This window comes from Procambarus clarkii, chromosome 75 (genome assembly GCF_040958095.1).
Source record: "Procambarus clarkii isolate CNS0578487 chromosome 75, FALCON_Pclarkii_2.0, whole genome shotgun sequence".
Lineage (NCBI taxonomy): Eukaryota > Metazoa > Arthropoda > Malacostraca > Decapoda > Cambaridae > Procambarus > Procambarus clarkii.
This window is the reverse complement of record NC_091224.1, coordinates 23,263,161-23,289,953: the sequence shown is the minus strand read 5'-3', so window position 1 is coordinate 23,289,953 and position 26,793 is coordinate 23,263,161. Positions and strand designations below refer to the sequence as shown.

Genomic DNA, 26,793 nt, shown 5'->3' with positions numbered 1-26,793 from the left:
TCTTCGCAGTATGTAGTGAAATGTCGTCGTTTGTCGTGTTGTGTCGTTTGTCGTGTTGCGTCGTTTTATTTTTCCAAAATTTGTGACTTGAGGCGAATTTCTTGTGAATTTTGTGCTACCTTCGTCGTATGTAGTGAAATGTCGTCGTTTGTCGTGTTGTGTCGTGTCGTCGTGCTGTGTCGTCGTGATGTGTCGTTTTATTTTTTCCAAAATTTCTTGTGATTTGAGGCGAATTTCGTGCTATCTTCGTCGTATGTAGTGAAATGTCGTCGTTTGTCGTGTTGTATCGTCGTCTGTCGTGTCGTTTCATTTTTTCCAAAATTTCTTGTGATGAGGCGAATTTCTTGTGAATTTTGTGCCATCTTCGTCGTATGTAGTGAAATGTCGTGTCGGCGTATATCGTGTTCTGTCGTTTTATTTTTTCCATTATTTTTTGCGGTTTGAGGCATATTTGTGAATTTTATGCCATCTTCGTCATATGTAGTGAAATGTCGCTTGTGTTTATTGCCACCATTTCTTGTGAACTGTGTTATCTTCGTATGTAGTTAAATGTCGTCGTCTGTTGTGTTAAGTTTTATTTTGCCACCAATTGTGTTGCGACGCAAAATTCTTGTAAATTGCGCGTTATCTTTGTCGCATGGAGTGAAAGGTCTTCGTATTACTTTTCACTTGCTGCTACTATGAAAACCTTTATTTACATTGAGGACACACTCGGGCTGACTTCACGACAATGTGCCATCCATTCAACCCCTTCAACGTTCTATACACATTTGTCCTGTACACCTCCCCCAATTTTGTTTTATTCTTTTCAAGATGCACATACGTAGTAAATTAAACATTTCACTGATGCCACTACCATTATCAAACCCCTACTCACCAAGGGACACTCGAGTAAAGAGACACACCGACATTAAAAGCACCAACACTTGACAAGAAACAGACGAATACGATGAATTTTTAACCAAGTAAACAGCAATATATATGGTTAGGGAACTTATACAACTGACCTAAGAAAAATGTAACTACGTTAGAAAAACGCGTCGTTAAAACAAAACACTAAGGTTCATGTTGTTCATATTTATCGTATTCCACAAGGTTGCATCTATTGATAAGTATTTAACACCACCTAGGTGAGGATTACAATTGACAAAAATATTCCCTATAAACCAATTGCCTTCATTCAGTACAGCCTGTTTCACCAAAATGCTCTTAAGGTAAGGTAATTATCAAAAGAAGGCACCAAACCGGGCCAAAATGCTCTTAACAAGGTGATCAACTTAAAACCCTCAGGAACAACCCTTCTAACAACATTAACCACGAAGTGTTACTGTGTCAAACTTACATCAAGAGTACTAAAGCCATTTGGGACATTTAGTTCACACTTCATATCCAATAAGAACACTTTATTAACAAACCTTCAAATTCTAGCCACTGTCACATACACTGGGCCTAGACAATGTTACAACAATAGACATGGCATTGTAGATATATAAACTGTGCATAGCCAGCCGTTAAAGAATACAGAAACAGCTGTAAACATTAACGTCTATAATTAAGGGATATTTATTCCAATACGAACATTTATCGGAACCACATCGTTAATACAGAAAACCAGCCGAACAATAGTCATAACACCATACACCAGATATTAAACATAAGAGGGAACAGATTCCATAGTTCTAAGAACAGTTTCAAAGTACACAATACACAGATTTACAACTTTCCTTTATTTTGCATCTTGCTTCCCAATTTTGCAGTCTATGCTTCACCGGCCTTCTTACTGCTACAGCCACCCGTCTTCATCCATTTTCTGTGCTGCGTCTGTAAAGTTAAAGTGTTTCCATTAATTTCAATATTCGTTTCTCTACTTGTCCTTCCAACACTCTAGCTAGAGTAACTACACACCAAACTATTTCCTACTACAAACTATTCTCTAACCACCATTCTACCACAAATCTACGATGTTGTAAAAGTTATCGTTAGTAGTCACGTTTCCTCCCTTTATATTACTTTTACACGTTTTCACTAACAAAATGGCCCGTCAACCATACTTCATCGAATACCAATTTATCCCATTTGACATTAAAACTGCTAAACACTTACCGTTATAGTCAACTGAAGACTATGTACATTCCTTCATTCTTCCAAACATTTACACTAATCAGTATGAAACTGCAGTATTTTTTGCAAACTCAACGTTCAATATTGCTAGTTGCAAATTCTAGTGGTGCAGAAGCAACGCCTTCCACAGTTCGTCACTCCCCTCCCCCCCTGCTAACTATTCATAATGCCCTAAACTATTTTCACCGATCACTATTAGGTCCTCCCAATTACAACGTCATGAACACTACCATTCATCCTTTACACTATCTTTGAATCATGCCGCTTCAAAGCTCATCTATCGATATTTCCCTACTAATTATGGTAGCCTATTCCATTAATTTCTATATTTTAACTGGCATTTTTACTGCCTCATAAACCAAAGTCTCATAACCAGGACAACTAGTTAATACCAACTGTTTCTAATGTCCCACAGACGCTCTTTCTATAATTCTGCAGAATATTCTTTCCAACAGTTTCCTGCTAATGATAAATATTAACTGAACGTTTTAACAACTTGCCTTTTCTTTCAGATATTCCTGCAACGTTGTCAGGCGCCGTGTTCAACACCGTCCAACCACCTCTATCGATACTTGCAGCTACGTCACGCCAGAACTAATTCCGTGCCTTGTGTGCCTGACTAGTCCTCCGTTCACTTGAAGTTTCTCGAGACTCGTGGCCATTGTCGAGCCAGACCCTAGAAAAACAAAACATTAAGTTATTTATACCATTACAATGTTTTATAAAGTATCAAATAAATTTATGAAAATGTCTTAAGGTTATTTTTGTTCAACAAATTATAATTTCTCTGTATAACATTTTATACCTCTTGTTTGTAATCTTTGATATATAGGGCAACACCAGGGTACAAACTTTAGTACTAAACCTTATTCAATAAATTTAAATTTTGTTTAATACATTCATCCTAATAGCTTTTAAGTTGCCATTCCAAACAATATTACCACGCATTCTAGTGACTACAGATACCATGACTGATTAACATTACGACCCAAGACGTGGCATGTCCACTAGTAGCCCGTAAATTACCGACATGCCAACACTTAATTACTTACAAAATTGACTGTCTGGGAAAACAATGTGATCCTAGACACGCAGATTTCTACGTTTACTAATTACGGCCCCACTGAATACATTAACTTTACTGAAAGCTTTAAAATAAATTTTTCGCACTACTGAAGAAACCACATGAACTAGGAAAATCGCCCAAGTAGTAGGGGTGGGGGTTGGGGGGGGGAAGGGCCGAGATTTAATACAATACCAAAGTATAATTTAAAATTTCTATTTTTACCACAAACTATTAGAACTACTGTACCTGAAAATTTGTTTACCCGCTGCAATGGACACTACAGATATCAAGACTGAAGAAATTCAAACTTGCATAACTTACCAAATACCCGGTTTTAACCAAAGTAATTCAGATGAAATTGATTCCGTGAATTACATTACAGAAATCCACACCCACCTGTTAAAAAAAAAAAATTGGGTTTAATACCATTAAGTTTTAAAAGCATAAAGAGTCATCGAAACAGCCTAGTTCTGCGAGCCTGGAGGGGGGTGGGGGGCTGTGAAAGCACCCTCAGACCATTAAGCCACAGTAGACACCCATAAACTGCCACCAACTACTACCAACGCTACGCCACAGGAATAAGCTGTACATTTAGTGCCTTACAGTACCTACTAGCCATTTAAAAAATTTAAATATTACGACAGCTGGCTCTAAAGTTTTGAGCTACAAATCCCAAAATTCTGTAATTTTTATCCTTTACACCCTCATCCTTTACTCATTACTCTATTGCATTTTAAACGGGCCACGTACTTAAATACCTTACGTACTGCCCAGATATTTAGACTTTTTGCCCGCTCTAATGCAGATTTAACAAAAAATTGTGGACCAGCCACTTAATGCTGTACGGCTAAATCTTACACGAAGCTAATTATTAATACTATTGTTAGGATACATCAACTAGGTTTCCATGTAAATAACTTTACCAATTCTATCATACGCCACCCAAATATCACCGTTCCTCTGAAGGCATCACAGATAACAGAGCCCACATTACGCTACGCCAACAACCAGGTCACACCATAATTAAATATCGACACCTTATATGAGTTAATACATTGAGCAATAAAGTCCACTGTAACCTTACCTGATGACCGGTGTAGCTGCAAATGATGTAAGAAGCGGGACACCGCCTAAGGAACTACGTCTACTGGCTGTCAGCCCGACACTGAGGCGGCGCCGGCCGCTCCTGACCTTGCCCAACGTCATTGGTGACGTCACAGTGCTTAACGACCATATCCTCGTGCTGTGCTAGTTAATGTATATGTTTATCTCTCAGAATGTTCGGTAATACGTTTATTGCTTGTGATGTGTGTCTATGTATGTAGTAACACGATGTACTGAACGGGGTGAGAATAGCTTGAGCTACCTCATCCCTTTGTGTGTATTTTACCTCAATAAACTTATTTCAATTTCTCGTGCTGTGCTAGTTTGCGCTCCAATGTTTTACATTCCGTTAGTTACTTTTAATCAGTAATATTATAATTTAATATAATAAGTAATAAGTAATATATTGATTTACTTTAATTAGTATATTATAAATCAAAACAAGGGATAAAAGCTTTCGAGATTCATAAATAATGGATTCAGGAACTCGTCCCGTGGTCTACATACAGCCTATAGTAATTTTCGCCATTTTAATACTATATTAGCAATGTCAGACTGATTATTTTCAATAGTAACACAAGAAAAGATGCCAGTATTTTTGATTGGCACTGTGTGTTAAGATTTCCTTAGAGAAGAATATTCCTTAACAATTTAGAGAGACTTGCAGTTTTAATTCTTTTAAAATGATATGCTGAAATTTGGTTTAAAAACTAAATAAAGTCTTAAGTGCTCTTCGTCAGTCCTAATCAAGGCTAATATACTTTGAATACAGTAACAATGCAAGCCATAATTTCAACATTGTCAGAGGCTGTCATAAGGTGCAGATGTTTACTGGGAAAAACTGTAAAACAGATAATACATAAAAACATGTATATACATTATGTCCAAACCTATGTACAGTGTTTTATAATCATAAATATCTTGAAATTTACGTTATTTTGGTCATTTGTAATATTCTCTTATTCTGCCTTTCACAAATTAGTGTGATAAATTTTAAATCATAATCTACAATATATATTTGTTATTGACCTATAAATCTTTGCTAACAATTTATAAAGGAATCTGGAAAACACCTTATAATTACTGATGGACTACCCGTTGTGCTGTGAATCTCGCAGACATTACCTTTCCACTGCTCTCCTCAGCCGATGTTGTCGCTTTGTGTTAGATCACTCGCCCCCTCTTTGCACTCCCAGTTGACACTCTAAAATCTTTGGCTCTTACATCCTTAAAGGTGAAGTCTAGACTCCAACCCTAAAGGCACCTTGCCCTCAAGCTCTACCCCTTCCTAGTCCCACAATCGTCGTCGCCCCTAAATTAACAAATGCATCCTTTCCTGGGTCTACAACCAATTGACTGAATTGACAATTGACAGCCACAGGGGGGTGTCCACGGCCACAGGGGGGTGTCCACGGCCACAGGGGAGTGTCCACGGCCACAGTGGAGTGTCCACGGCCATAGGGGGGTGTCCACGGCCACAGTGGAGTGTCCACGGCCATAGGGGGGGTGTCCACGGCCACAGGGGGGTGTCCACAGCAACAGCGGGGTGTCCACGGCCAGAGGGGGTGTCCACGGCCACAGTGGAGTGTCCACGGCCAAAGAGGGGTGTCCACGGCCACAGTGGAGTGTCCACGGCCACAGTGGAGTGTCTACGGCCACAGTGGAGTGTCCACGGCCACAGTGGAGTGTCCACGGCCATAGGGGGGGTGTCCACGGCCAAAGAGGGGGTGTCCACGGCCATAGGGGGGTGTCCACGGCCACAGTGGAGTGTCCACGGCCATAGGGGGGGTGTCCACGGCCACAGGGGGGTGTCCACAGCAACAGCGGGGTGTCCACGGCCAGAGGGGGTGTCCACGGCCACAGTGGAGTGTCCACGGCCAAAGAGGGGTGTCCACGGCCACAGTGGAGTGTCCACGGCCACAGTGGAGTGTCCACGGCCATAGGGGGGGGGGGGTGTCCACGGCCACAGGGGGGTGTCCACGGCCACAGGGGGGTGTCCACGGCCACAGGGGGGTGTCCACAGCAACAGCGGGGTGTCCACGGCCAAAGAGGGGGTGTCCACGGCCATAGGGGGGTGTCCACGGCCACAGTGGAGTGTCCACGGCCACAGGGGGGTGTCCACGGCCACAGTGGAGTGTCCACGGCCACAGGGGGGTGTCCACGGCCACAGTGGAGTGTCCACGGCCACAGGGGAGTGTCCACGGCCACAGGGGAGTGTCTACGGCCACAGTGGAGTGTCCACGGCCACAGTGGAGTGTCCACGGCCACAGTGGAGTGTCCACGGCCATAGGGGGGGTGTCCACGGCCACAGGGGGGTGTCCACAGCAACAGCGGGGTGTCCACGGCCACAGTGGAGTGTCCACGGCCAAAGAGGGGGTGTCCACGGCCATAGGGGGGTGTCCACGGCCACAGGGGTGTGTCCACGGCCATAGGGGGGTGTCCACGGCCACAGGGGAGTGTCCACGGCCACAGTGGAGTGTCCACGGCCACAGTGGAGTGTCCACGGCCACAGTGGAGTGTCCACGGCCACAGTGGAGTGTCCACGGCCATAGGGGGGGTGTCCACGGCCACAGGGGGGTGTCCACAGCAACAGCGGGGTGTCCACGACCATAGGGGGTGTCCACAGCCACAGGGGTGTGTCCACGGCCACAGGGGTGTGTCCACGGCCACAGGGGGGTGTCCACGGCCACAGGGGGGTGTCCACGGCCACAGGGAGATGTCCACGGCCACAGGGAGATGTCCACGGCCACAGGGGGGTGTCCACGGCCACAGGGGAGTGTCTACGGCCACAGACGAGTGTCCACGGCCAAAGAGGGCGTGTCCACGGCCACAAGGGATTGTCCACGGCCACAGACGAGTGTCCACGGCCACAGGGGGGTGTCCACGGCCACAGGGGGGTGTCCACGGCCACAGGGGGTGTCCACGGCCACAGGGGGGTGTCCACGGCCACAGGGGGGTGTCCACGGCCACAGGGGGGTGTCCACGGCCACAAGGGATTGTCCATGGCCACATACGAGTGTCCACGGCCACAGGGGAGTGTCCACGGCCACAGGGGTGTCCACGGCCACAGGGGAGTGTCCACGGCCACAGGGGAGTCTCCACGGCCACAGGGGGGTGGCCATAGCCATAGAAGAGTGTCTACGGCTTCAAGGGAGTGTCCACGGCCACAGGGGTGTCCACGGCCAAAGAGGGGGTGTCCACAGCAACAGGGGGTGTCCACGGCCAAAGAGGGGGTGTCCACGGCCACAGTGGAGTGTCCACGGCCAAAGAGGGGGTGTCCACGGCCATAGGGGGGTGTCCACGGCCACAGGGGGGGTGTCCATGACCATAGAGGAGTGTCCATGGCCATAGAGGAGTGTCCACGGCCACAGGGGAGTGTCCACGGCCAAAGAGGGGGTGTCCACAGCAATAGGGGGTGTCCACGGCCAAAGACGGGGTGTCCACGGCCAAAGACGGGGTGTCCACGGCCAAAGAGGGGGTGTCCACGGCCAAAGAGGGTGTGTCCACGGCCAAAAAATGTTTGTTCTAGTTCTTCTATTTAGGTCCTTCATACAGTCTTCAGATGTAAGTGGTTCTCCTTCCATTAAATGCCTTTGTTTTAGTTTGGCTTACCCCACAGATGTGAAACTGAGCCCTTTGTACCGTACAGTATACACTTATTAATTCATAAACAGCAAATCATTACAGTGTAGTGTTCTTACGACATATAGATATTTGCATGCTCCAAATCTCAACTGTATAACTAAAATTAGAATGAACCTTATTTGATTAAGAAAAGTTTGCTTTGGATGAAACTTTAAGGATGGCCAAATTTTTTTTTTTTTTAATCAGAACAATTTAGGGCTAAAGAAAACTAATATATATTATACAGCATAATTTTATCCATTCCAGTGCCTGGATTTTTGTACATTCAGTCCTATATCTGCCTATTTACCTACACACTAATATCATCACAAGGGCAAATGTATTCCTAAGAATACATTACACACACAAACAAAACTAAATCATTAGTTGAGAAACACAACAATAACCTCTATACTAAAGGTACAAAATTTCAACATCAAATATAAGGGAGTAAAAAATTAAAACATAGATGTTTCAAAATACAGCTGTTTCAATTACAATATTAATGAACCTGTACAAGGGTGTATATACACAAGTTTTATATATTATTTAAATTATGTAGTTTGTGGGATGGTTTGTTAATATACAAAATGCTGGATAAAACATACACCTTAGGCTCTAATCAAAGCCTTTACCCTGCATATGGAACTAAAAAATATAAAAACAGGATGATGGGTTCTAAGAATAGCATTTACAATTCCTAACCGTTAGTTACAGCTTTTGTCAATGATTTTTAAAGAAACACAATGAGTCAAGGATGTGAGGTGAGCGATGAAGCAGAAATCTGGCCAATCTCACTGGTGGGATAATTACACACGTCTGCGGCAGTGACACTTTTAATCTTTCTTTCATAAAATCAGTTCATTTTACAAGAAAAAAAAAAACACAAGCCATTTGATGGACATTTTTTGTATATATATAACCATGATAAGTCAGCATTTACTCTACACCATGTGCTTCTGGTTCCCACCATTTCACTTCTAATTCTGTTCAATTATTGATGTGCTTCATGTTACCAATTCTGTTCAAATGTTTCAGTCTCACGTCACTTCCCATTCTGTTAAAACAATTTTTCTTTGATTTTCTGATCAATAACAACAGCCAATAACACACTTGCCATCAACTTTTACACAGCAACATTGTTTTAAATTTCAGTCAACTTGCATTAAATTTATATTAAAAGCCTTTTAACACTTCTTATTTGCAAATATTTCTTATATCCAATAAAATGAACATATGTAGCTCACTAATAAAGTGTTTTTAATGAGTCATTTAAAAAATGTTGACATATGTATGATGAAATTTGGTAAACTTTTTGAACAAAATATTTTTCAGATTCCATTTATATTATTTTGAAATGTAGCACTGCTCTTAACGTGTCACTCGCAAAAACTGGCTTAAATCACCTAAGCACAGTCACCATTTTGGATCAAAGAACAGTCTTCCATGTAACGGTACAGTATCTGTCTTTACTTTCCACCTTACAGCCACATTTATACACAGTTCACTGTCCTCAATATATGTGGCTCAAGTTGTACATTGTTCACTGTAACAATAAGATTGATTTCACTTTTACAATATATTCTACATACTGGTGTTTAAAATGAACCACAATTGGTTGTAAACACTGTGAAATGTAAAGTATAAATTAAAGTCACGTCGGCTTCAACCATAGGAAAAATATTTAAAATGGATCTCTCGTGTTTTGTAAATCACACTACCTAACCAAATTTTTTTTTTTTGTTATCTCAGAGCGAGAGTGAAAGCTAACAATGGGACATGTTTGACACATTACCAAAGAAGCTAGTACTCCTTAGTGTCGTTGGGATCCCTTCTAAAGATTGATCCATATTTACTCATGTATTTACGAACAAAGTCCCTAGTTTTATGCTTAACGCTATCACTACATTCCAGGGCATCTATGCTGTGAAGCTGCTTCAATTCCTTCACCATTACAAAATGAGTGAGCTGCAAGAGAAAGAAAGAAATTAGAATTATATTATATTCCTTCTTATGAAAGCAATAACTTTCGACTGATTAATATAAAGTGCAACTAAAATGGTCAGTCCCTCTACCAATACTACTCTTGGATGAGTTCCTACCTTTCGTGCCAGGTACTTAAAATCTTCTGTACATGTAATTTTGCCCTCTTTGCAGTCTCCGCGCCTGTAGGGGTTTAACACGTTGACGATGAAGGTGGCCATTTTGGATCTGAAGGTATCCTTAATTCTTCTACCATTGTCACTATTATCCGCAATTGCTGTAGCAGCTCGCTCCTTACTCTGAAACAATGGTTGCACTTTTATGAAGCAACTGTCATATGAATGTTCACCATCCTATATTAAAAATATCTTTACACATGTCAATATTAGTAATAAATGTACACAAAATGCCGCTCCAATTATCCAAAGGTCATTTTTGGGTATCAGGATTATGATAATTTTCAAAATAATCCAAAGGTCTTTTAAAAATCTGAAATATTTTTGATATTCAGAATGGAAAAATATATATGAGAAAAATATTAAAAAACTAAAAATCTACAGTAATTAGCTTTTCATATACAGTAATTGTGTTACAATTATTAAAAATTAAGTGTTTATGAATTGTACACTAATGTGTGCAATTCATTTTTTGCCTCATTTCCCATTTTCATAAGATGAAAAAGAAATAGTTCAGGAAAAACAGGTGAAGAATAGCAAAAAACATTGTACAGTGTATATTAACAAAATAAAAGTATGGTTCAACCATTCATGTATCATTCAAAGTAGAAAGTAAGTAAGTAATTATCAAAAGAAGGCACCAAACCGGGAAGGCTATGTAGCACCATCAAACACGCAAAATAATCAGAGGGCGCTAAATATCACCAAGGATGCCAATACGAGAACAAAAACGCATAAGGCGAACGATATCAATTCAAAGTAGAAAGCATTATGTACTGTACAAGCACCACCAAACTCCAGCAGTCATCTACAGCCCCACTAAAACCACCAAGGAGTACATTACTTCTAATGAATTGTCACAATATATACAAATATTCACTCCTTTCTTACAAACTTCAACTCAGCTCTGTCCCTTACCACATATCTTGCATAGTACTTATTCATAACTTTCTTGCTCTCCAACTGTTTCACCCCAAATCCCTCTGACATTTTCATTCATTGCTCTATTCTTGTAACAGCAAATATGCTTTTCAGCTTGTCAATTTCTATTCCTCTATTTATCATTTCACATTCAAACCACATCAATGTCTTTTATTCACACACAAAAGTTTGAGTATGAGTTGGGAACAAGATCATTTGTAGAGCTGATTATATGAAGAAAAAAGGCAAATCTTCCTTACACACTTGGTGCCAAAAATGGGTTACACACCCATGCCTGCATGTCTACCAACCCATACACACCCATCCACTAGCCCTTCACACACAGCAACACCCCGGCCCACCCACACATTCACCTGCATATGCGCCTAAACTGCCCACCTCCCTCCTTGACCATCTGCTCATACAATCACTTGACCAATTCGTGAATTTAAATACAAGTGCTAAGAATTTTCATTACTGTACAGCCTGTAATATAATAATAATTTGTAATATGATTCATCATTTAACCACATTTCTTGTTGGCCAGAGGAGATGACAAATACAGATAACATACACTAATGTGACAACACATTAGTGTACATGACTATGACTAGATAATGATATTTTGAAGGTGAAAATTTCACCTTCATTCAAGCACTACAGCAATTTACTAAGTTTCTTAAATAATATTTTACTAAATGCCAGACGATGCTCACAATATTTGTTATACTATTATAAACTATATATGTATACCGAGGAGAAACTTTTAAAATGCACGCGATATAAATATTGAACTTGAATATTGGCATGCGACAATTCTGGTCATTGACGTATGTTGGGTTCTACGTAGGTATCAATGAATAAACATGTGTTTCAAAGCATAGCTAGCTTTCTTCCAATAACATAATATTCATTTGTTATTTCACTAGGAACTGCAACAGTTTAAAGTGGCCAGATATAGGGAACATTGCCCTAATGGCAAATTTCAACAGCATCTTTCCTCAACATTCTTCTAATGCAAGCCTCTAGGCTGTCTGATAAATAGTTAAGTGAATTGCCATCAGCAAAAATGATTTTTCTAACATCAATACTAAATTACTTATTTGCTTTATGCTACACATTAATGACTAACTATTTCTCCATAAAACATGCACTACTAAACTTCCTCTCTTCCCATGTGGCCTTTGTAACAAAAATAATGTAAACAAACATAATGAAAATAATAATGTTTCTTCCTATACTATACACATCTCACACTCCAGTGGTCCATGATCACACCCCCAGTGGGCCATGACATGAAAACCTTCAAGGAGTCCTATCTCAGCACATCGTCCTGATACCTTTATAAAATTTACAAATAATATTAAAACTTTTATTTCACTAGCCACCATTCCTTCACCCGCCTTCATGATGTAAATGAGAAAATGCAAAATAATAGAATAATGGTGACAAACTAAGAAATTGCTCGATTCAAGCCATAAAATACTTGAAACTTAATGTAATAATAAACAAAACAAAAGAGAAACAAAACAAACCAAGGATAGGCCAATTTCCCTCCTGAAGATAACCCACCTTTACCTTCTCTCTCTTGATTCTTGCCTCGTGACGTTCACTTCTCTGGAGGCGTTCACTTCGTGCACTTCTCTCTGGAAGCTCAAATCTCTCTGGACGTTCAATTCTCTCTGGACGCTCGGTTCTATCTAGACGTGCACTTCTCTCTGGAAGCTCAAATCTTTCTGGACGCTCCGCTTTCTCTGGAAGCTCGTCTCTATCTGAACGATCTGCTCTCTCTGAACGCTCTATTCTCTCCGGGCGCTCTATTCTATCCGATTGCTCAATTTTATCAGCATTCTCGCTAGTTGCTGGATGTTCCAATCTGTCAATGCTCTCCAGTGGGTCTGAGATCTCCACAAATTCTGAGCAGTCCTTCTGGTTACGCCCTTGCCGTTCCTCTTGTCTCTCTTGACGAGCCTCTTCCCTGGCACGCTCCTTGGCCTCCCGACGTTCTCGTCTGGCTTGTTCACGGTCAATTTCCAGAATTGGCTATACAAGATGGTGGTGAAAGAAAAAAAGAAGATATAGTATTCAGTTGTCAAAATATAAATTTTATGATGAATAGAGAGACTTGACACTCACTGATGTTTATATCTAATTTAAACTTTAATGAATCACATTTTAACTTCTATCACTTGGATAATATATTACATACAAACATTTGATATACCTTTTCCAAATTAAAATTGAAAACCATACTTTATGTCCTTAACCCTTTGGCTACATTAAGCAAAAAGTGGCCAATTCATTTAAACATGCCCTAGTACATAAATGTCCCGAGTCCATGTGACTAGAAAAATACAATCGACCACGGTCATATGAAAATGTAAAAATCTGCAAGATGCTTCCTTCAAATCCACACACCCCCCGATGTCAATATTTTCCCCGTTACATAAAACTTTGATAAGTACAGTATGCTATTTGTTGCATTTAGAAATATTCTTTACATTTGGAACACACACGACCTGCTATCGAGTTATTTGGAGACATTTGTTCTATTGTATAATGACAATTTCTCCAAAAATGTAAACTTTTTAGTATTTAAATGTTTTTAAGATGGTGTCTTCAAACAGAGTTATTAAAAATTTGATAAGAGAGAAAGCTTAAAAAGAAAATATCCCTAAAAAATTCTCAGATTATGATTATATATAAAATGGAATGTGTGTGCACGTGTCCAAGGTTGGAGGCCAAATGCTTGGGGCTAGTCTCGCCCAACTTTGTACCGAGACTGCCAACGGGTTGGTGACAAACGTGCGTGGGGAAAAGGGTTGGCCCCATTCCTCTCATTAAACTGGGAGTCAACTCCCATGTCAACCCCTACAAAATCAATTGGCAGAGTCCCTAGAATTTTATAAATTTTATCCAACTTGGAAAATGTATAAATATAAATACATAAATAGGTTAAATATAGCTTTAGGTTATGTATTATGTCTATGATAACAAAAAACAATTAAAATATATAATTAAAATTATTTAATCACACAGGTGGAAAGAGCATAAGTTTTTCTTACTTAATAAAAGATTTGAATTAAAAAAATTCTTTTATGCCTGCTTTTTGACCCTCTGAGAACAAAGCCAAAAAATTGGTGCCACAGCCAAAGGGTTAACATTATAAGCATCTAGTTTCCTCCAACACATTATTGAGCAGAGGATAAGCACATCAAGGTGGCATGTAATAATACATGGCCAAAGATGATCAACAGGTGGCAAAAACAGATGACCCTTATAATGCACAGGACACGACACCTACAGTGAATTGCAAGTCAAGTTTCTCGTGTGATCAAGCCATCACTTTTTAGGGTAAAGCTATACATATTACACCCCCTACCCCCTCAGAACCCTTCCCAAGGCATTACACAATTCCAAGACATGGCTTAAATGTATGAATATAATGTATTAATTGGCAAGGTCTGTATTTTATGTTTGGCAATCTATAATTGTTACTGACATACTACACATTTTTATTATTACTGTACTTTTCTAAGCAGAAAAAGAAATATGTCCACACATTTTCTCTGAACATAAACACAGGAGCAGGTTTCATCTTCAGTGAATAAAGTATATTTTTGCTTAACCATAACATGAATAATAAAAAGCAAACAATAAACAAATAAATAAAGCAGACAAGCTAAGATAAAATAAGAAAAACAGCATTTGCTGATACTTCATGCAGACGGCATATTCCTCTGATGTTCATGACACTTGACTTCCATGCTTGTCACATACATGTACTGCACACTGGCAAACACTAAGGGGTGTTCAACCATGGGCTAATAGGGACTGTATTTATGATGTGGGACAATACTAGAGTAGGTTAGAAATGACACTAAAAGCCCTGCAGGAGCACCCATGGTTGTGTCACAGTGGTGAGTCTCCTCAGCAGGGAACAATGAGATCACTTACGCTTATAACACGTTCCTGCACCAGTGCATCTGACCGACGCCTCTTGCCTCGCACGCGTCTGATCATCTTCTCATCTGACACCCCACTTCTCTCCACCGTCACCACTACCTCCTCCTCCTCCTCATCACTTGAGAAGTCTTCGCTCTGAGCAGGTGACACAGGAGCCTCATTACACAAAAGAACTAGCCAAGGAAACTCTTCCACAATATGACATTCATGCAAATCAGCATAACAATTAATAAAAAACAGTAAACAATTTTTCTACATAAGCACTGAAATTAAAATATATAAATGACTTGCTATTCCAAACTCTAGCTAATGTGCGACTTACATCACTGGTACTTGTCGAGTCCGAATCATCAGAGGACGAAGAATCAGAGTCTGAGTCTGACCCAAGTTCTGCCTCCAACTGCTGGTGCTGTTCAAGGGTAGGTGGCTCCCACTGGCTAGTCCTTGTCTTTATGTGGTAGAAATACACGTGTCCCTCCGAGTCTCGAGCTATCTTCCAACGCGGTGGTAACTGGATAGTGATGGGTCCTGGTGGTGGAGGGGGAGGAGTGCCTTCTTCCCTCTCAATTCCTGACAAAGGCGTTGTGCTTGGGTCCAAGGCCATACTTGAGGGAGCTTCTCCAGGAAGAGGGATGGAAAGAACTTTGGCGCCTTGTGGAGGTGTGCCTTCACATGGTACAGCTTGTCCAGGCAGGGGTTGGGATGGTGATGCTTGGGACAAACAAGAAATTTCACCAGGCAATGGAATGTTTGCAGGATTGAGTGGATCATCTGGTCCGCCATGGCCTGGGGTAGCAGGTTCACCATCTGGAGCAAGATGGCCAGGTAGGGGCTGAGACTGTCCTGACATCATCAATAATGGTGACCCACCATCACTATCACCCTTATGCTGACCATATGCTGCTGGCACAGGGATGTTGGGATCTGGAAGTCAAAGAATAAACACTTATTATCTCTAACTATATCTAATTATTGCATTGTTCTCCTCTGACTTTCAATGTTACTGAATGTTATAAAAACATATCTCATTATCCTTAAACCAAAGTGATCCTAGCTCTAAAAAGAATACAAATAAAACAAACAAAAAATATTACATTAAATATTTTAGGTTTGTAGTGAGAAACCAAGTTGCCACAATGTTCTGACAAACTTACATGTGAAATTCTTGAAGTGACTTACCAGAGCCATTGTAGGGCTGCCATGTTGCAGCAACGGGGTCCCAATAGTATTGGTATGTTGGGTCAAAAATAGGTGTCAAGTAAGGGTCATGACCCAGGAGACGACATCGGTCTACATGCATCGCCCACATCTCTTCCTGCATCTTTCGCTGTTTAGCTTCCTCCTCCTCTTGTTGAACCTATTCAACAGTCAGTACATATTTTACTCAAATAATTATACATAAGGAATTATTTTACTTTTTAATCTATTAATATGTAATAAAAAAAAAACAATAAGAATGAAACAGTTGGATAAGTTTTATTCCAGCTGCTGGAACAGACATGCGTCGGGAGCACTCCTGGAGGTGCTGAACCAGTGTGTTAACTGCTATAGTGAACCAGTACTCTTACTTATCAAGGAAATTTAGAGAACTTCTGCTATGTCTACTGTCTGAGAGTGAGGATGACATACAACACAACTAAGCCATTTCAGGTAGTAATGACCAGGAAAAAGTGGAAGACTATGAACATATGGATAAGAAGTGAAAGCGAAGAGTAGTTGGGACGAGAAACTAACGAAAAATTTCAATGATCGACGGCAGACAAGACCAAATCTTGAATTTTAATTTCTTCAAAGAAAAATATCTAGGGGTGTGTTGGGGTAGTAGAGTGTCACCAGAGGAGCACATAAAGGACATTATGCGAGGAGCATGTACTTCGCTTTCCAACTTCAGAATCGCTTTTAATTACATGGAAGGTGAAATACTAAAGAAACTGTTCATTTTTTTGAGACCAAAATTGGAATATGCAGCAGTTGTGTGGTGCCCATATCTCCAGACGTACATCGGCAAACTGGAAAAGGTGCAGACATGATACAAAATGGCTTCCAGAACTGAAAAACAAGCAGTATGAAGAGAGAATAGATATGCCAAAGCTAGAAGATAGAAGAAAAAGGTGATATAATCATCACTTACAAAATAATAACAAATTGACAAAGAGGAACTCCTGAAACTGGTAACCTCAAGAATAAAAAGTCATACATTCAAGCTACGGTAACAAAGGTGCCAAAAATATATTAAAAAGTTTTCTTTTGCAAACAGCGGTAGACAGTTGGAACATGTAAAGTGAGAAAGTGATGGACGCCATAACTGTCAGAAGGTTCAAAGCGTTATATGACAGAGTGCTGGGAAGACAGGATACCACAAGCGTAGCTCTCATCCTGTAACTACTTAAAAAAATCACATCCCGTCATTAAAATGAGTTTCATCCAATTTAATTTAATTAACAAACTGAATATAAAAGATAAAATACAGAGAATAGAGGCTCTATTAAAATTGTGGCTATTTATGTAACTAGTCAACTATTGTACCAGATTTTGTATATTTTCTAAATAAATATTATTGTTAAGTAAACATAAAATTACAGTGTAAAGTATTTACAGTGTATTCCAATTATTAACTATCTGTACAAAGTGTAGGTTGTACCTGGATGGAATTCTGGGAAATCATCTTCCCCCTAAGCCTGGCCCGGGGCCAGGCTCGACTTGTTAGAGCTTAGCCCAACTGTCTGTTGCTTGGAGGGGCCTGCTGGCCTACATATCCACCACAGCCCAGTTGGTCCGGCACTTCTTGAAGAAAACTATCCAGTTTCCTCTTGAAAAAGTCCACATTTGTTCCAGTAATATTTCTTCCTCTTGCTGGGAGTACTTACATATCTTCGACTTTCCTCCATTTCCAAATTAGACCTATGCCCTTGTCTTATTTTATTTAGTTTAAAAAGCTGTGCTTGTCCACTGTATACTTCTGTAGTTGTCTACAGATATCAAGGAGGTCACACACACAGATCAGGAACAACTCTGGATGTAGCACTGATGATTGAGGACATCATTTTTTAAATTTATTAAGGGTTATTAGGGTTGAGCACTTCTCATGAAACTAGGCAGTGGTTGCATCTGCCAATGCCAGCCTTGTTTTTAAGAAGGTCTCTTAGCTGCAGGAATTATTTTTGTCCTTCCTAGATAGCCCACTATGTGCTCACCCATTCCCTTTCTAATTATTTTCTCTAGTACTATGCAGGGAATGCACACGAGCATCATACTATGAAGGGAATGCATGTTAGTCTTCCCCTACACATATGGGGCATAAGTGGCCAACCTTTCGCAGTGTTCAAAAGTGAACTCGCCAAGCACCTTCAGAGGATACCTGATCAACCAGGTTGTGACTCGTATATCAGACTCCAAACAGCTGCATCAAACAACCTGGTTGATCAGACCAGCAACCAGGAGGCCTAGTCAGAGACTGGGCCATGGGGACATTAATCCATGGAATCATCAACAGATAGTGGCACTTGTCAGTAGAGTTCAGTGCTTCCCAGCTGTCTTCTTGAAAATAGGGACTTCGTCTTCTTGAAGATTTATAGTAGATCTCCAGTCTCTTGTGTTTTAATGTGGATACTGTACTAGTTAACAGATTTTAAAGTAACCCCTGTAGCCTTCTTTCACATTCATGGTGAATCTTGTCGGGCAAGATAAGAATCTCTACTACCTTCTGTTACATTTAATTCAGTTAGGTGTCTGTTTAGTTTTTTCTCAGTAGCTTTCATCTTGCACTCAAGTCTGGCTGTTTTATACACCTGCAACCTTATTAAATTCTTCAGACTTCATAATTCCCGAGAACATTTTCTTTTCTTCTTCAACTCGTCACATGATTATTTTTAGTCATGCAAGTAAGCAACAACTTTGGCTAGTTTATCTTTTTTTGACACGCTCGCAAACTATTGTTAATCAGTGAAAGATAACTGTTACTGAATACAGTCTACATCAAAAATAGAAATGATCACATACTTTTTTTCCTAGACACTAATAATTAAAGACAAAAGAGAGAGACTAAAATTTTGGAAAACCAGCCTACTTCTTCTTCTTCTCCTCTCACCACGAAACGAGACGGTAACTTAACCGTTTCACAAGGAATTTGTAACATAAGTATTTTCAAGACGGGAGCCATCACATGACTGATTTCTTCCTAAACCTCAAATATCCAGTATCATTCCCAGAACTTTATTACAAAATGCCGAAACAACAATGATCATTTTCACTCTTCAGCAGATATCTTGAAAAATAACTTGGCCAATGGAGAAATATTTTGCATAATTTAGAAAATGTTACACAAGATACAGGTAGTAAAAAAAATATTTTTATACAAATATAATCTTTTTTAACTAAACATGTCATCTAAACCTGATGACATATTTGGCAGAGGTTTAAAAGAATGTAAAAAGCAACTCGGTAGTCCTCTATTAATTTAAATTAAGTACATTTAGTATATCAATTATGACTACAGGTTTTCCATATTGCTTGGAGAATCACTAATATAGCACCAATCTTTAAGTGGAATACATGAGAATTCAATGATAAATCATCAACAAATATTACTTACTATGTTGACCAGACCACACACTAAAAGTTGAAGGGACGACGACGTTTCGGTCCGTCCTGGACCACTCTCAAGTCCATTGTGAAGAGGAGGTAGAGACAGGCAATAAATAGGCAAGAGAGAGGTGAGGAGGAAAGTAAGGTGTAGGGGATAGTAGTAATAATGAGAACTGCAGCGGGCCTATTGGCCCATACGAGGCAGCTCCTAATAAAACCATACAAGGAGTTGCCTCGTATGGGCCAGTAGGCCCTCTGCAGTTCTCATTATTACTACTATCCCCTACACCTTACTTTCCTCCTCAGCTCTCGCTTGCCTATTTATTGCTTGTCTCTACCTCGTCTTCACAATCGACTTGAGAATGGTCCAGGACGGACCGAAACGTCGTCGTCCCTTCAACTTCTAGTGTGTGGTCTGGTCAACATACTTCAGCCACGTTATTGTGACTCACCACCTGCATATTACTTACTATCTTACTATTCAAACATATCAATTCAAGAACACATAAATAACATGAGAATTACTGTAGTAGTACATGTTGTTTACAGACCAAATACTGTACTGAATTGATAATCTATATCTGGCAGTGACCAAGTAAAGAATGCAAAGAGGAGCTTTGTGACCCACTGTCAACCATATTTAATAAATCAATAGAGTCAGGCAGAGTGCCAGAGTTTTGGAAAGTTGCTAATGTGATACCAGTTTTTAAGAAAGGAGATAGATCACTTGCATCTAACTATCGACCAATTAGCCTAACGTCTATTGTGGGAAAGTAACTCGAATCTATAATAGCAAATAAAATTCGTCTTCATCTTGAAAAACATAAATTAACAATTGAGTCGCAACATGGTTTTATAAATGGGCGTTCATGTTTAACAAATTTGTTATCTTTTTATTCTAGCATAGTTGAGGCAGTTGATAGTGGTAAGAACATAAGAACAAGGTAACTGCAGAAGGCCTATTGGCCCATACGAGGCTGCTCCTATCTATAACCACCCAATCCCAATCATAAACATGTCCAACCCACACTTGAAACAATTGAGGGACCCCACCACCACCACGTTACGCAGCAATTGGTTCCACAAATCAACAACCCTGTTACTGAACCAGTATTTACCCAAGTCTTTCCTAAATCTAAAGTTATCCAATTTATACCCATTGTTTCGTGTTCTGTCTTGCGTTGATGCTTTTAATACCCTATTAATATAAGAACATAAGAACAAGGTAACTGCAGAAGGCCTATTGGCCCATACGAGGCAGCTCCTATCTATAACCACCCAATCCCACTCATATACTTGTCCAACCCGCGCTTGAAACAATTGAGGGACCCCACCTCCACCACGTTACGCAGCAATTGGTTCCACAAATCAACAACCCTGTTACTGAACCAGTATTTACCCAAGTCTTTCCTAAATCTAAACTTATCCAATTTATACCCATTGTTTCGTGTTCTGTCTTGTGTTGATATTTTTAATACCCTATTAATATCCCCCCTGTTATGTCCATTCATCCACTTGTAAACCTCTATCATGTCACCCCTAACTCTTCGCCTTTCCAGTGAATGCAACTTAAGCTTTGTTAATCTTTCTTCATATGAAAGATTTCTAATTCGGGGAATTAACTTAGTCATCCTACGTTGGACACGTTCAAGTGAATTTATATCCATTCTATAATACGGCGACCAAAACAGAACTGCACAATCTAAATGGGGCCTAATGGCCTAAAAGGATTGTGATGTTGTGTACCTTGACTTTAGCAAAGCTTTTGATACAGTGCCATAAGAACATAAGAACATAAGAACAAAGGCAACTGCAGAAGGCCTATTGGCCCATACGAGGCAGCTCCTATTCTATAACCACCCAATCCCACTCATATACTTGTCCAACCCGTGCTTGAAACAATCGAGGGACCCCACCTCCACAATGTTACGCGGCAATTGGTTCCACAAATCAACAACCCTGTTACTGAACCAGTATTTACCCAAGTCTTTCCTAAATCTAAACTTATCCAATTTATATCCATTGTTTCGTGTTCTGTCCTGTGTTGATACTTTTAATACCCTATTAATATCCCCCCGGTTATGTCCATTCATCCACTTGTAAACCTCTATCATGTCACCCCTAACTCTTCGCCTTTCCAGTGAATGCAACTTAAGCTTTGTTAATCTTTCTTCATATGAAAGATTTCTAATTTGGGGAATTAACTTAGTCATCCTACGCTGGACACGTTCAAGTGAATTTATATCCATTCTATAATATGGCGACCAAAACTGAACTGCATAATCTAAATGGGGCCTAACTAATGCCACATGAGACATTAAAAAGATAGAGGCTCATGGTATTGGGGGTGCTATATTAAGCTGGATTAGGGCATGGCTATACCAAAGGAAACAGAGTTAGTATAAATGGAGTCAAGTCAGAGTGGGAAAATGTTGTAAGTGGAGTGCCTCAAGGCTCTGTCCTGGGACCTCTGTTGTTTATAATATATATAAATGATTTAGATTCAGGTTTGAGTAGCAACATTTGCAAATTGATCTAGATAGGGTTTTGAAATGATCAAAGGATTGGCAGATGCAGTTTAATGCTGATAAATGTAAAGTTCTGAGGTTAGGTAATGATGATAGAGTTACAAGATACGAGCTAGATGGTGTTGAGATTGCGAAGTCGGATTGCGAAAGGGATCTGGGAGTTATGATTAGTAAGAATTTAAAACAAAAGGATCAATGCATAAATGTTCGTAATAAGGCAAATTGGACACTCGGATTTATTAATCGCAGCGTTAGAAACAAGACACCTGGTGTGGTTCTCAAGCTATATCTTGCTCTAGTTAGGCCCTATTTAGATTATGCAGTTCAGTTTTGGTCGCCATATTATAGAATGGATATAAATTCACTTGAACGTGTCCAGCGTAGGATGACTAAGTTAATTCCCCGAATTAGAAATCTTTCATATGAAGAAAGATTAACAAAGCTTAAGTTGCATTCACTGGAAAGGCGAAGAGTTAGGGGTGACATGATAGAGGTTTACAAGTGGATGAATGGACATAACAGGGGGGATATTAATAGGTATTAAAAATATCAACACAAGACAGAACACGAAACAATGGGTATAAATTGGATAAGTTTAGATTTAGGAAAGACTTGGGTAAATACTGGTTCAGTAACAGGGTTGTTGATTTGTGGAACCAATTGCCGCGTAATGTGGTGGAGGTGGGGTCCCTTGATTGTTTGAAGCGCGGGTTGGACAAGTATATGAGTGGGATTGGGTGGTTTTAGATAGGAGCTGCCTCGTATGGGCCAATAGGCCTACTGCAGTTACCTTTGTTCTTATGTTCTTAGTACTGTAGTTGGCCAAAGGCCCTCCTTTTTCACTGATTTCAAAAGGCTGGCAAAGTACTTATAAGAAATGGGTTTATGTTTGGCAGGAAATAATTGTCATTCATAATTTTAAGACTCAAATCATTGTATAGCACTGTTCGACTGTTACATTCTGTCAGAGGGTAAAGACTGAGGTAGCTTTCTCAGTGGGCTGCCTTACCTCGTGTAAAATAGTGACAAAAATTAGCTTCCACCAAATGATCACTAGGACACATTAATTCAGATAAGGGAAATTTCTTTGCACTATCTAATGTGGCTGGTCGTCCAATTATTCCCATCTTCAGTCTCCAATCTGGAACTATTTTATAAGCTTACTGGAACCCCCTACTTAGTTCCTCCCATTCTTTTTTGTGTGTGTTAGTACTTTTCCCTCTCTTCTTAGCTCACATTTTCCTGAGGTGTTGCCCATTCTCAGTTCAAAGTGAACCACTCCTATTGGCAGGTGTAAAATATTGAATTTCTAATCAAAACAACCTGGAATTAATGTTATTCAGAATAGCTACAAACTAAATCTGTTAAATAATGTCAGTTGTCTGAGGGTCTCACAAGTTTATAAAAAGGTTATAATATTTCTTCATGCCACAGTTATGGTCATAAACACATTTTGTTTTTTGTCTAGATGTGTGCAAACAAGTATTTTTGTTACCGTAGAACAAAAATACTACTTCAATAATGTATATTTAATAAATTTTGAAAGAGAATTATAAACTGGCCACAGAGCCATTGACTGCACACTTAAGCAATATGTAAAAGTTCATTCAAATTTTTGGTTTGCAAGACGCCTCTTTATCAAGACGAGATTATTGTGACTCCTCGTCTGCATTTGATTTGCAAGGTTTTATTTTTAGCATTTTTTTTTTTTTTTTTTTTTTTTTTTTTTTTTTTTTTTGAGATATATACAAGAGTTGTTACATTCTTGTACAGCCACTATTACGCGTAGCGTTTCGGGCAAGTCCTTAATCCTATGGTCCCTGGAATACGATCCCCTGCCGCGAAGAATCGTTTTTTCATCCAAGTACACATTTTACTGTTGCGTTAAACAGAGGCTACAGTTAAGGAATTGCGCCCAGTAAATCCTCCCCGGCCAGGATACGAACCCATGACTTAGCGCTCGCGGAACGCCAGGCGAGTGTCTTGCCACTACACCACGGAGACTGCCAAAATGCATCAAAATGATGCAAAAAGTATGGTTCAGGAGCCAATTTTTGCCACATTTAAAATTGCAAGAAGCTAATTAATGCCAACAGAATGCAAAGCAAACATAGTGGACAACGCTTATTAGCATTATCGAAATGTGTTAAATTGATCACATCGTCTTTAACTGTTATTTTACTGATGTAACTGACATGAGCTTGAGGTGTTGCTCTTAGGGGGGTCTGCTGTATTATTCTCAAACTGCTTTTCTACAATGCTCCAGACTCTTGTGTACTAATATTTTTTCTGATTAGTTCGTTTCTCTCGATTTCTATTCCATGTTTCATCCATGACGCCTTGACTGTAAATTTTGCATATCTGCATTTTCCAGCCCAAGCTGTGTCAAAGTGGTACTTTAAAGTGAAATGAAAAAAGACATTTTGAGTAAGCTATAGCATTAATGTGCAGTTCGAGCATCACTACAGTATTAATGTGCAGTTCGAGCAATGCTATATCATTAATGTGCAGTTTGAGCAATGCTATAGCATTTATGTGCTATTTGAGAAATGCTATAGCATTAATGTGCAGTTTGTGCAATGCTATAGCATTAATGTGCAGTTCGAGCAATGCTATAGCATTAATGTGCAGTTTGAGCAATGCTTGAGCAATTAATGTACAGTACAAGGTAAAAACTAAATGGTTGATTAAGTAATACTGAAAACGATACCAAGCAGCACAAAGTAATGGAGTTGGATCACACATCTGTCAACACCAAACATAAGACAGCTACACACCTGTCAACACCAAACATAAGACAACTACACACCCGACAACACCAAACATAAGACAGCTCGGCTAATCCTCACCTTCAGTGCAAATAGCTGTCTTCTTTGTTCTTTGGACATCTTTGGAGAATCTGACAGTCTGTCTTCTCTTACTTCCCGGTCACTCCTGTTCCCACCTCGCCGGTGTCGGTCCCTGTCTCGGTCTCGGTCCCGATCGGGGGAGCGTCTGCGTCGATCATAATAGGTATCCCGCCTGTTGTACCTTTGCGAAAAGAGAATACCAAATCTATATAAATGTTAATAAGGTAGAAATTCAAAAGTACTTATGATTTAACACATTTGTATTTCAATGCAGCTCAAATAAGACTAAAAAAGAAAACAAAGCTTGGCAAGTAGAAGATAAAAGAAGCTGCTCAAAATGAATGCAGACTTGTCAGTGACACCTGAGGCCCACCTACACAAGGCAGCATGGTAGGCATACAGTACCAGCTCCCACTATAACCTTAGCACCCACAGCCCGGCAACATGCTACCAAGTTTAAACATCTTTTTTTAAAAGATTATTTAAAGCAGCAAAAAAAGTCTGAAGTAAAAAGTAAGTAACAATATAACCCCATTAAGCAAGAAGCCGTTAATGAAAATAATAGTTACTACGCTAAAATTCTGCCCCCCCCCCCTCCCCCACCCCATGATATTGTTTATACATATTTCTAATGTGCAGAGAAGCATAATCATCTACATAATCATATCTAATCTACATTGTGAACTGTATCTACCATTGTGTAGGGCTAATATTGTGAGCTGTATATACCACTGTGCATGTCCAATATTGTAAGGTCCATCTACCCCTTTGTATGTCCAATACTGTAAAGTGTATCTACCACTATGTCCAATATTGGGGGATGTATCTACCAATGTGTATGTTCAATATTGAGAGATGTATCTACCATTGTGTATGCCCATTATTGAGAGATGTATCTACCACTATGTCCAATATTGGGGGGTGTATCTAGCAATGTGTATGTTCAATATTGAGAGATGAATCTACCATTGTGTATGCCCATTATTGAGAGATGAATCTACCATTGTGTATGCCCATTATTGAGAGATGAATCTACCATTGTGTATGCCCATTATTGATAGATGTATCTACCATTGGGTATGCCCATTATTGAGAGATGAATCTACCATTGTGTATGCCCATTATTGAGAGATGTATCTACCACTATGTCCAATATCGTGAGTTTTATAATTATTACTGGGCACTACAGCAGCAGTCTCTAAGCCCCCCTCATATTTACAACTTTGACGAACATAAGAGATAGGTCTGAATCCATAAGACGAAATACAAAATTAATAAGCATCTTACCTATCTTTATCCCGTCTATCAAGATCATCATCTTGTTCTCTGTCAAGGTATTCCTTGTAGCCTCTGTCAACCTCACGCTCGTGCTCTTTCATCAGCTCGATGCGTTCCTTCTTGGGAATGCGGAAGAACTCTTTCAGGTTTTTCCACAAGTCTAATAGCTTCAGTGCCAATGCAACCATAGTCCTATGTAATTCCAATGTTTCTTGGGCCTCCTTTTCTTTATTTAGCAACTTCTGGTCTACCACCGCTTTGTCGTCCTCTCCTGGTTCCACTGCCGATCTCTTCCCATTCTCTTTCCTGCGAAGTGTAGGGTTCTCTTTCCCATCACTCTGACTGGAGTCGCTGCTCTCCTCTTCAGCCATGGTACCTTCCACCATTTTATTGGCATTTAATGATGGTTGTTCCACTTCTGAGTCAAGACTACTGTCATCTGCACTTGATCCCTCAATACAGTTTGGAATAGCTTTGGTTTCCATCTCACTGTCAGACTCTTCACTGGTGTCACTGCAAATGATAAGCACATTTTAAAAATATTTATCATACAATTAAATATTTTGTAGAGTAACATTTACAGTATTGAGCAT

At 39.9% G+C, this 26,793-nt stretch overlaps 1 protein-coding gene and 1 long non-coding RNA gene across 11 annotated transcripts in view; both read right to left on the bottom strand.

The window, feature by feature from the left end:
- Positions 1 to 1,388: 1,388 nt before the first annotated feature.
- Positions 1,389 to 5,431, bottom strand: LOC138356897 (uncharacterized). 4 transcript variants are annotated; one of them, XR_011224696.1, is made up of 4 exons: positions 5,417 to 5,431; positions 4,272 to 4,435; positions 2,622 to 2,797; positions 1,389 to 1,821 (listed from the first exon to the last, which is right to left on the bottom strand). It is a non-coding gene; the product is annotated as an uncharacterized lncRNA (long non-coding RNA). The 4 variants fall into 4 exon arrangements; XR_011224695.1 differs by having other exon boundaries at positions 4,272 to 4,430; XR_011224697.1 differs by lacking the exon at positions 5,417 to 5,431 and adding an exon at positions 3,509 to 3,583 and having other exon boundaries at positions 4,272 to 4,551.
- Positions 5,432 to 8,152: 2,721 nt separating this feature from the next.
- Positions 8,153 to 26,793, bottom strand: part of Set2 (SET domain containing 2) — an 86,365-nt gene continuing 67,724 nt past the window's right edge. For 3 of the 7 annotated variants that reach the window (XM_045764368.2, XM_069313340.1, XM_045764369.2), the window contains exons 9-16: positions 26,210 to 26,713; positions 24,923 to 25,127; positions 16,141 to 16,318; positions 15,284 to 15,885; positions 14,953 to 15,096; positions 12,568 to 13,038; positions 10,018 to 10,197; positions 8,153 to 9,883 (exon numbers count right to left, since the gene is read on the bottom strand). In XM_045764368.2, the coding sequence (XP_045620324.2) occupies positions 9,719 to 9,883; positions 10,018 to 10,197; positions 12,568 to 13,038; positions 14,953 to 15,096; positions 15,284 to 15,885; positions 16,141 to 16,318; positions 24,923 to 25,127; positions 26,210 to 26,713 (2,449 nt within the window). In that variant the 3' untranslated portion in view covers positions 8,153 to 9,718. The remainder of the gene's footprint in view (positions 9,884 to 10,017; positions 10,198 to 12,567; positions 13,039 to 14,952; positions 15,097 to 15,283; positions 15,886 to 16,140; positions 16,319 to 24,922; positions 25,128 to 26,209; positions 26,714 to 26,793) is intronic. The other 4 variants (XM_045764371.2, XM_045764372.2, XM_069313341.1 and 1 more) reach the window with 4 other exon arrangements.